This window comes from Nelumbo nucifera, chromosome 1, assembly GCF_055504915.1.
Source record: "Nelumbo nucifera cultivar China Antique chromosome 1, China Antique-T2T, whole genome shotgun sequence".
In the NCBI taxonomy this organism is placed as follows: domain Eukaryota; kingdom Viridiplantae; phylum Streptophyta; class Magnoliopsida; order Proteales; family Nelumbonaceae; genus Nelumbo; species Nelumbo nucifera.
Genome location: NC_142649.1, coordinates 130465397 through 130476768, shown reverse-complemented (window position 1 = coordinate 130476768; position 11372 = coordinate 130465397). Strand labels below are relative to the sequence as shown.

At 34.4% G+C, this 11372-nt stretch overlaps 1 protein-coding gene across 1 annotated transcript; it reads left to right on the top strand.

Moving 5' to 3' along the window:
• Window positions 1–4458: 4458 nt before the first annotated feature.
• On the top strand, window positions 4459–6558 carry LOC104589096 (taximin). Its single transcript, XM_010247288.3, has 2 exons — window positions 4459–4676; window positions 4926–6558. The coding sequence occupies exons 1-2, from the start codon at window positions 4579–4581 to the stop codon at window positions 5047–5049; spliced, it is 222 nt and encodes a 73-aa protein (XP_010245590.1). The 5' UTR covers window positions 4459–4578; the 3' UTR covers window positions 5050–6558.
• The last annotated feature ends 4814 nt before the right edge of the window (window positions 6559–11372 follow it).

Below are 11372 nucleotides of genomic sequence, written 5' to 3'. Positions count from 1 at the left end.
CGGTGTCTGGGCCAGGTTGTCAGGTCGGCGCCTGTGTCAGTCGGCGGGTCAGTGTCCGGGCCAGGTTGCCAGGTCAGCGCCTGTGTCCGGGCCAGGTTGCCAGGTCGGCGCCTGTGTCCGGGCCAGGTTGCCAGGTCGGCGCCTGTGTCAGTCGGCGGGTCGATGTCTGGGCCAGGTTGTCAGGCAGGAGATCTTCCTGCGATACGCCAAACTACTCTTCTGTACCGAGCTACCCTACAAGTGGCGAGAAGCCCGGGGGAGCTATGCCGAGCTGCCTGGCTCCTTGGTGGCGAGCTCCTTGGAGAGCTGCCTAGCTCCTTGCCGAGCTCTTTGGTGAGCTACCGAGCTCACGGGGTATGCCGTTAATGGTTCTCGGTGGGCGTCTTATAGGTTGCCAGGTCGGCCAGGTCGGATCATGTACTAGGCTGATCCGGCCAGGTTGCAGGCCGCGCCAGGTTGCGTAGGCCGCGTCAGGTCGCGCGCAGGCCGCGCCAGGTCGCGTGCAGGCCGCGCAGGCCACGCCAAGTCATGCACAGGTCGCGCCAGGTCGCGCGCAGGCCACGCCAGGTCGCGTGCAGGCTGCGCCAGGCCGCGCAGGCCGCGTGCAGGCCGCCCGTAGGCCGCGTGCAGGTCGCGCCAGGCCAGCCAGACCGGTGCCCGGGTGGGACACCAACTTGGTAAGTTGTTTGCCTGGGTGTTTGCCTAGTTGTCACGAGGTGCCACGTGTCACAATTTCACTGGAGGGCCAAATCTGCCCTCATCAATTACCGCCGGACATTCTTTTCATGTCTAACATTACTTTGCTGGGGATTCCCTTTAAGATACATAGGTAGGCAAAGTTTGATTCATACTGCGTTACCCAAATGCTAATGTAAGTTTGATAATTGATATAATAATGTTAGACATGATATAATAATGTAGAAATAAAAATTACTACAATTGGGATATAAATGTAGTTGACACAATTATCATTAGGGATGCAAATGGATCGGATCTGATTGGATTGGATTCGAATTAGGGTATATTTGAATCTGATTCGATATCGTTCATGTCAAACCTGATCCAATCCGAATATTAGATCGAATCTGATAGGCCTCGATCTGAATTCGAATCTTATTGGTAAATTGGGTCTTCGGATCTGATCCGATTCAACTTGTTTTCTTTAAAAATTATTAAACTACTAAATTATTAAAAGAAAAAGATAAAATGTACCAATTTAATTAAAGAAAAAACAAAAAATATAAGTATTTTTTAATATTTTCATCATATATATACATGTTTTTTATAAAAATTAAATAATATAACAAATTTATAAAAATATAATATAAATAAATAAATAACATATATATGTATTATATATAGATAACATATATCGAATCGGATAGGAGGTGATCTGAATCTAATCCAATATGTGATCGGATCCTATTATCCAATCCAAAGATCTGAATAGGGGTGATTCAAATTTGAAGAAATAAGACCAGATCTCGGATCGGATCCATTTGCACCCCTAACTAGCATCCATTGCATTCATGATTATCATCATCATCGACTACCAAAAGAAAAAGATTATCATCATCATCTAACCTTTGTCCCAACTGTGTGGGGTCGGTTACCTCATCATTTGGTTCTGGTGTTATATTTATTGATAAATTATGAGTATTTGAATCATTTCTTACTCCTTCAATCCATGCTATTTTTGATTGACAGTGGAAAGCCGCTGCACTACAGTCCTCATAAACGAGTACTTATTGGGGCAAACACCATTCTCATAAATAAAACCTACCAAAAATAAAGAAATTCTCTCAAATAAGAGGGTTGTGCAGGTAAAACAAATTAATCGGATTCAAAATGTAGGCTTAGAGATTGCGTTAGGGACAGATAGGTTTGGGTCTATAAGGTCAACCCAAACCATTGACAGGGCTAAACCTCAACCTTACAAGCCCAAGGTTGACTCTTCTAATCTTGTTTCAAATACAAACCTAAGCCCGGCCTTTCATATTTGTACCTGTCTGCTCGATTAGCAAATAATCTTTGGAAACCTTAGAAGAGCGAGGTCTGAAACAAAGTCGGATCTAAACTTTGATGTTTGAAGTTTGCAGCCCAGCCTAATGCCTGTTTGGGACTTGGGAGGGCTTTTACAATGGGCTTCTGGCTTTGAAAGTTATAAGTTAGAACCCACACAGAGTTGAAGACTTGAAGTTATGTCTTGTGAAAACCCCGAAAAGCCAAGTACGCTTTATTCAGCGGCTTAATCAACGCAAGTTACGCAGCAAACGGACTCGGTGGATAGAACAATCATGCTTAGGGTTGCCGGTTGCAGGTTTGCAGCTTAGATCAGGAAGCTATTTCCAATTAAAGCTGCACAGCTGGCCCGCCATCGAATTCAACCGTAGGTTATTAGTTCCTCTTAGGATTGGCAATTTCTTTCCTACATGATGGATCCGCTCCAATAGGATGGATTTTTTTGCTTAAAAGATGAGGATGGGTTTTAGGATTTTACAACTTGAAAATTCTTCGCAGTCTGTATATTGTTAAAAAACATATAAATTTTATATATTTGGTGCTAAATTTAATAATATTTTGAATTTTATATGAAGGATAATTTATATTTTATATTTTTTTACATGTTTTAATTAAATAATTAGAAATTTTGTTATTTATTTATATTGTTTTACTTATTTATTACTTATATATAACAAGAAATAATAATAAATTAGATGTGGATTCTAAATTCAACCTATCCTACCACTGTAGAGAAAATAGGACCGAAAAGGGTTTGAATTCTCAAAATTCAACCCACTATAGGTTTTGAAACAGATACATGTTGGAAGGTTTAGAGAGGCGGACAGGGCCTAGAATTTAAAAAACCCTCTCCCAACCCACCTCGTTGTCATCCCTACTTCCTCTCCACTGAACAATGCTAGGAGCCTTGATTAAAAGCCCAGTAGAGTCTTGGCACGGGATGGGGCCAACCCATAACTCAGTAACTCAGTTATTGGAGGGGTGATTGGTCTATAATTGACACATCATCTTCCAATTCAACACGCATGGTTCATGTTATTCAAATTTCTGAGGAGGAGTACAAGTCTGCTTATCCCAAACTTCTTCTTAAAAGACAGCACATCCAGCAGAAGAATCTGTACGCACAAGAGCCACAGACCCTTGTACAAAATACCAGCCTTGCATTGGGTTGGACTTCGGGAGCCCTCAATTCAACTACATTCCAAATTTTGTTGCGACTGCGGCCCAACCCCAGCATAATTCTTGAGTTGGGTCAGATGAGTTCCGGTTGAATCAGGCCCAAGACATTTCCTATTCACTTTCTCTACCCACACCCTACTTACAGAATGGTTTTCGAACCCCCGTTGACTCAGACTGTTAGACCGTTCGGCTCGGGAGTTGTTCAGACAATCGGTTCCATTTTACTTCAAACCCGGTCCTTGGTCAAAAACTGTTGAATCGGTCAATGATCCATTGACTCAGACGGTCGAACCATCAATCCATCACTGTCATTCCATTTTTAAAATTTTTGTTATGAGAATGGGCCATCTGTTTGAACCAACTCACTTTGTCTTAAAAAAATGAATTTGTAAAAATACATGGCAATGCTTGATCATTCATTGATGGAATCCGAATTTGTTTCTCACAATGCCTTCAGTCCTGCAGTGAGAACATTTCCTTTACTTGATTTTATCATGGAAAGATGTTTCCAACACGCTCTATGAGGAGTAAATCCAATTTTATCATTGATCATGGTTCAAAATATGGATACTCTCTATTACAAGATACAAATCAAGAATTGTGTTTGAATTTCACAAGATTATTAAAATCTCAGGCCATGTATGACGGCTCCGGATCTCCTGCCCACGAGAACCCTTCTCATGCCTATCCACAATACACCACCCCCGTGAATTGGGAAGATCTTCCCTTACATAATACTATGCAGAGGATGAGATGTTCTCCATGTGTAATTGCAATAAACATGGGGAGGGTTCTCGTGGACAGGAGATCTGGGCTCATGCATGACATGACATGTCAGCCGCCGATGATAGCAGAGGGCAAAGGCCGAAGGGAGGAAGAGGAAGACTTTGATTTCAGTCTTCCGAGAATGAAGCGAGAAGACTGAAGAGTTCACAACCTTTCACACACCAGAGATGAGAGACCAGACCGAGCGAGGAGCCTCGACATTTGGCTACGTCTGTCCTGGCCTGGCGTCCCCTCCATCTCCTCCATGAACCACCCGAAATTCAACTCAATTTTTTCCACAACACGTTTGAAGAAAGTTCTAAGAAGAAAGCAGACGCTAAACGTCAAATGGGTCAGTCAACCATGCAACCTGCTTAGCTTTTCAATATGCCGATTATACCCATTCCCTCTAGAAGCGCATTCTTTCTTCCACAAGGTTATTTTTGTCAATACATCCTTTATAGTCATACTCCGCGTCGAAGGAAGTAGGGCTTCCGGCTTCGTTTGCGAGGGGAAAACAAGCGGTTATAACTCCATTCTGAATCCCCTCTCTCTCACACCGCAAACAGAAATCCTTCAGGAAGGACTCGTTTCTTCTCAGTTCTTGAGGCGATGGAAGACTGCAGACCTCTGGGTTTCTTGATTGGGTTGCCCTTCGCTCTCGTTGCCTTGATTCTGTCGCTCCTGGGTGCAGTTGTATGGGTTCTGGGGTAAGCATTTCTCGTTCTCCCATTATTTTTCCTTCTCATATTCCATCATTTCAATCACATTTTCTCCTTCTGGGGAAAAACTGAAAAACCTAAAACCACAAATTTATTTATTTATTTATTTCTCTCTATCAGATTTTCATAGAAATCCTGCGCTTCTCGCACATTGCATTTTCTATATGTTCCTCTGTTTTAGGTCCAGACTTGAACTTCTGGTTTTAATTGCTTTTCGTTTTGATTTTTGAATGGCAGGACTGTGTTGAGTTGCTTGTGCCCCTGTTGCATCTGCTTTACTGGACTAGCGAACTTGGCTGTGAGCCTTATAAAACTTCCCGTTAAAGTGATCAAATGGTTTATCCATCAAATTCCCTGTTGATGTTGATCATGGATGGTTGGTTGTCATAATTCTTTTTAATTGTTTCATCTTTCAGGAAATCCATTCCATCTTCATCTGTTTATAAATTGAATGTGTTATTAGTCGGTTAATCCAAATTCAAAGTTGTTGACCTTGTAAAGTTTTTGAAATTCTCGTTAGATTGACCCGATTCAGGATCACATTGAACCTACTACTACTTAGATCCTTGTCTATGCTCGGATTTTTAATTGAATTCGGATTGCAATTTAATAGCATTAATAGATCAAACTGAAAATAATTAAAGCATTGTATTAATGATAAAATCAACTAAAAATAGGGCCCGTTTGGGTTGTAGGAATAGAAATCTGGAATTGGAATCAAATCAGAATGACTCATTTCGATTTTTACTGTTAGAATCAGAATCCAATTCTCATTCGTAATAGAATGCCATTCTCCCATTTTACCCTGGGGAATGAAAATCTGATTCCAAGTTACTCCAATTTCCAATTCTTATGTAAACCAAATAAATAGGTGGCAGAATAATTTTGACTATGATTCCGACTTCAAATCACATGGACCCTTAGATATTTTATATGGAGAACAAAATGAATAGAAAATAATTTGTATTAAGTAAAAATAAGCATTTATATTTAAATTGAATTGGATCGAATCATACCGGGATAATATTCAATCCAATTATAGTAAAGCATGTCAAATTCGTATCGCCCTTAATTAATCAGATCACATTTGAAATCGGACACAGATTACCCGTTTGCAACCCTACCATTGTCTTGGTAGATCAAAACTTCTAAAACATTTCTGATTTAAGCTGGGATTTTAGAGATGCTCATGCTATCAGAAGACTACTCAACAAGAACTTATATAAATTAGTTTCGTTACGTTTAAAATTTAAAATCCAAAAATAAAATGTTGGAGGAAGGAATTGCATCGTATGGCTGCAAAATTGTATCATTTCAATAAAATTTGAATTCAAATCTGATCCAGTTATTCAGTTAAGGCCATCTGTATATATGATCCATTAAATATGGATCCACCCCAATCCAATTAGATTTGATAATATTTTAACCAGTATCTATATCTATACTATTTTAAAAAGCATCAATAGCTCAAGATACTTTTAGAATTTTCTAAAGAAAAAATTTATTCCTCTATATTTAAATTTATTAATAAAAAATAAGGACAAATAGGTTATTGGTATTAAATGAATTGAAAAGAGTTCATTTTAAGATATTCAATGCATTTAATTCTTTCTCATTAAATCCAACATTTAAGTTATTAACTTTCATTTACCTTCATTGAATTATATATTTAAGGGATTTTTGCTTCTTCTCATCATTAGATTCTATTAATTAAATCTGTACATGATAAATTAATAATTCCAATAACATAAAAACTTATATTTTGAATATCTACGTAGAAAAAATAGTGTTTCCATCTAGGTGGTGGTAAGAAATTAAAGCATTTTGGGTCAAATGGGTCAATCCATATTGCCACAATTAAATAACAAAATTCAAAAACAGATAAAATGAATATATATATATATATATATTAAAAAAAAGTAGCATTTTTTAACATCATATATTAGACATATTAAATCATAATAAGTATGATAAATAAGAAATATTTTTATTAATGACGAAAATGGAATATAAAATTTAAAACCAATTAGAAATAAAACTATTTTCCTATTCTCTCTCATTAAATCTCATATGTAATGAGTTATATTCTCTCATTAAATCCTATATTTAAGATATATTTTTCTCATCATTAAATTCTACTAATTAAATCCATAATATTAATTTTCATAGTATAAAAATAAATATTTTGAAAAGTAATTTTAAAACAAAACCATTTTCTTCCCTCTCCGTGATAGGTAAGCAATTCAACCATTTGGGGTCAAATGGATTAATAAATAATGCCAGAATTAAATAATAAATAATTTAAATAATAAGATATATAATAAAAAAAATAAAAAATAGGCATATCTCTAATATTGTATATTCATTATACTAAACAAAAATAAGTATAAAATGTAAGAAGTATTTTTATTAATGATGAAAATAGAATGCCAAACTTAAAATCAACCTAGAAATGAAATGATGTCATAGTCAAATGATAAAATTTTTTAAAATAGAAAAATATAAAGAATCATAAAAGTTAAAAAGTACACAAAATTTGGTTATGCATCTAATGTTATATGTTTATAAAAAATAAAATATTGGATACATCTCTAATATTATACATTCATTATTTGAACAAAAATAAGTATTATACATAAGAAATAATTTTATCAAGGATGAAAATCTAATATAAAACTCAATGTCAACTTAGAAGTCAAAATATTTTCCTTTTCAAGTGGTATTTTGGTGGTTCGGGTCAAATGGATTAATCGATGATATGACAGTTAAATAAGAAAACCTTTAAAAAATAAAAAAAAAATACAAGTAATCAAAAGAATATATATATATATATATATATATATATATATATATATATATATTTTGTCAAACAAAAATTAAGTGTGATAAGAAAAAATTATTTATATAATGTAGATGAAATATATAATTTAAAACTAATCCGAAAGCAAAGCTATTTTCTTATCTTGACGGTGGGTCAATACAACTTTTCAAAGAAACACATGATGTGATAATTGAATAATAAGTATTTAAAAAAAGATAGAACAAAAAAATAAAAAAAATATAGAATTTTGTCAAAAAACATTTGTAAACATTTCTAATGTTATATGTTCATCATATTAAATAAAAATAATTGTTAAAATAAAAATTATGTTTATTTATCATAGAAATGGAATACAAAATTTAATAATAATAATACATTTATATAATATATATGTAATAATTATATAATAATATAAAATATATATAATATATTAATATGTAAATTTTTATTTTCAATTTTATTATACATCAAATTTCATATAAAATAAAATTTTAAGATTTTTTTTGTCTATTTTATTCATTTATTTAAAGAAAATTTACTATTTTTTCAATTCTTTTAAAAAAATATGCCTCTTATGGCCTAACCCAAAGCCCGGTCCGGGCCCGCCTCGGCTAATGCCATGGGCCATGTCTGGCCTGACCTCTTAAGGATCCCAAAGGAGGCAGACATGACCCACATAGGCCCACTAAACACTGGCAGCTGAAAAAGTCATGTCATACCGGCCTGACATGGCCCAATTTACACCTCTACTCTTGGGTAAGTGAAGTGAAAAATAATAAAAACATAAAGAGGAAGAGTGGAAATGTGTTCATCTTCACATGCTCCAATTGTTGTTTTTAATTCTTTTTTGATGTTCGGATGGGATTGATTTGTAAGAGAGGAGCTGGTGCTGAACAAAAAAAAAGACTTGATTATAGGCTAGAACAAGATTCAAAATATCACAACATATCAGTTCATATCGACTGATACGTATTGTTCTGATAAGAACCCAATATGCAGAACGTGTATAAATCATTTGTTTCGTTTCTTTTCATATGTATCGGGCTATTTCAGATCTCTATCGGTTGGCCCAATACAGTCTGATACGGGTCTGAAACAGTTTGGATCAGTATCGTTAATCCATATTTAATATCGAATCTCTCATTAATGTTGTTTATTTAAATCTAATTTCTCTTTCATTAATTAGCTAATTACTTCAAGGCAAATTTAAATTTGAATTTAAGAGCCTACTTCAAATTCTCTCATTAATTCCTTTAATTAATGATCCCCTATCATTAATTTTGTTTTGTTAGTGTAATAAAAACTTCAAATTTTAGCTATAAGAAGATTCATACCTTAGTCACTTGATTTTAAGTTCTAATAACCACAAGTTCACCAATGAACTATACATATTTGTTTGTTATGATTATATGTATTTTTTTTATTTTAAGTAAATTTTCACTTTTCTTAAATGAGTGACAAGTTCTTATTAATAAATGCTAGAATTACTTATTAAAATTTATATATTCATAAATGTTAAGATTAATTATACTAGTTTTTTAAAATTGACATTCACATTTTAGTTATTCTATCATTTTTCAACGGTTACTAATTGTGTTCCGATATGTCACACTTTATATAAAGCATTAAATTATGGTTTTTTACATTTAAATAATTTATTTACAATCATATAAAATTTGTAAATATAGTTAGTAATATATTTTTTAAGATTTATTTAAATTTTTTATCATACTTGTGTATCTTGATTTTTCATCCATATCCATACGTATCTAAAGCATATTCCAATTCGTCTCTTAAAATTGTCTTTCCAATACATCTTGTATTTTCGATACTTTGAACCTTGGGTTAAAAAGAAAGAATAGAGTTACATAATTAAAATGAGTAGAAAGAGAGAAATGACATTTTAGGGGGGGGGGGAATAGTCATTACCCATTGGATAACGGTGACCAAGCCATAACACTTTATTGTTACCAACCCGCTAGTTAAATGGATTAGCGGGTTGGGTCAAAAAAATGCCGCCCCTACTTGAGTCGTTGATCTCTTGTTTTTTCCAAATTAAAAGTTCCATACCATTGACCGTGTGAGTATCACTATTTCTATATTTCCCTGACATAAGAGAATCAGCTTGTTCAGTCATCTGTGAATAGGCTGAGACGATGACTGAAATGGGGGATGAAAGATTATCTATTCAAACACCATTTTGTTCCTCTTCTTCCAAATATTCCACTTGAAATACATTAATTTTGTAAATAGAAAACGAGCTTAAGAGATACTTTCACTAGCATAGCTCATTTATGCCTCGAGACAAGGGGGAATCCATCATCCATGAGAAAGATTAATTTAATTTTATAGGTGCATGATTAAACGTAGGGGTGTTAATGGTATTTGAAAATCCGATTTCGAATTCGAGATTTGACATTATTGAATCGAATTCGGATATTCTATTCATACCAATTATTTAATCGAATTCAATTCGATAAATATCTGAATTCAACCAACTATTTAATTCTTATATATAATATATAAAATATTTAAATATTTTATATAATTTATATATTTATATACTTATATAAATATATTTATTAATTACCTAAAATAATTAATCGATCAAATTCTAATTGAATTGAATCAAATATTCAAATATTTAATCGAATTTTAATTTGAATATTAATTTTCAATATCCATCGAATATCTAATTTTCTAATCGGATTCGAATTTGGATATTGCCTGAACCGATTCAAATTCAATCCATTTATACCCCTATTAAGCATGTAGAGAGAGCTATAGGCTCTCTATGGTATGGTCGATGGACCTCGCATACACCCTACTCCATTCCCACTCTCCAATTGCCCTGTAATGTGTAATATGTAATATTCCAAAAAAAAACACCAAAAAGAGAAAAATAATTACATTACCCTTCTCCTAAGAGTACAAACTTAATAAAGTTTTTTTCCCTAAATAATTACTTGGGGGAGAGGATGAGGAGTGTAAAGGCCAAGCAGGAATAAGTCATAGGCAAGGTTCAAAGTATCGATACGATACAAGTTTCGGCCATATCGTATCGGTACTTAGAAACGGCCGAAACACTTATGTTTTTTAGTTTTTTTTTCAAACTTTGGTTTTTTGGAAAGATTATAGGTTGTTTTTTATTATTAAGAGAATGGGGTCCGAAACACTTGGAAACAGGCATTTCGGACCATATCGTTTGTAAAAGATACGATACGATATACTTGATACGGGATGTATCGTATTGATACTTTGAACCATGGTCATAGGTTAGAGCAAAGTAGAAATAACTACAGCCAAATACTTGCATGTCTTCATTCATGGGGAGATATTTCTAATGTTCAGTTGTGATATACTGTGGGTAAGAGATCCGGACAACCCACAGTATGTTACAACCACACATAAGGAACATCTCGTTATTAGAAAATACCCATATGGGTAGGACCGGGATTGTGGCCCATCATAGTGGCCACCATCCAAATTGGTTGGTCCTAATCCAACCACCCAATTAAAACTCATTAAGTGGATAGTAGGACTTGAACTCCTTCCCAAAATAGTTCTAGAATTTTGGGGATTTGAAATTTAAATTTTGAATTGACCCCATTTATTTGGAAATAATAGAGCTGTTAATTGAAAGAGAATCAAGGGAGTAAAATTCCATCAGTTTAGGTAAGTTCTTTGATAGGGGAGCTTGCCAAAAAGAAATAATATGAGAGATGAGAGAGGACCCCTCTCCCTTATTCTACAAATACATTCTCTCCATTATCTAACCTCCAACTCTTAAGAGCGTTTTCCTATCAGCGCTGTTTTGGAGAAAGAAACAAGAGAGAAAATCATTGTGAGACTCAAGGGGGAGA

Excerpts from the sequence above, each read along its gene's own strand:
- LOC104589096 (XM_010247288.3), top strand. The coding sequence starts at position 4,579 with ATGGAAGACTGCAGACCTCTGGGTTTCTTGATTGGGTTGCCCTTCGCT. Across the intron at positions 4,677-4,925 it reads GCAGTTGTATGGGTTCTGGG|GACTGTGTTGAGTTGCTTGT; the intron begins GTAAGCATTTCT and ends TTTGAATGGCAG.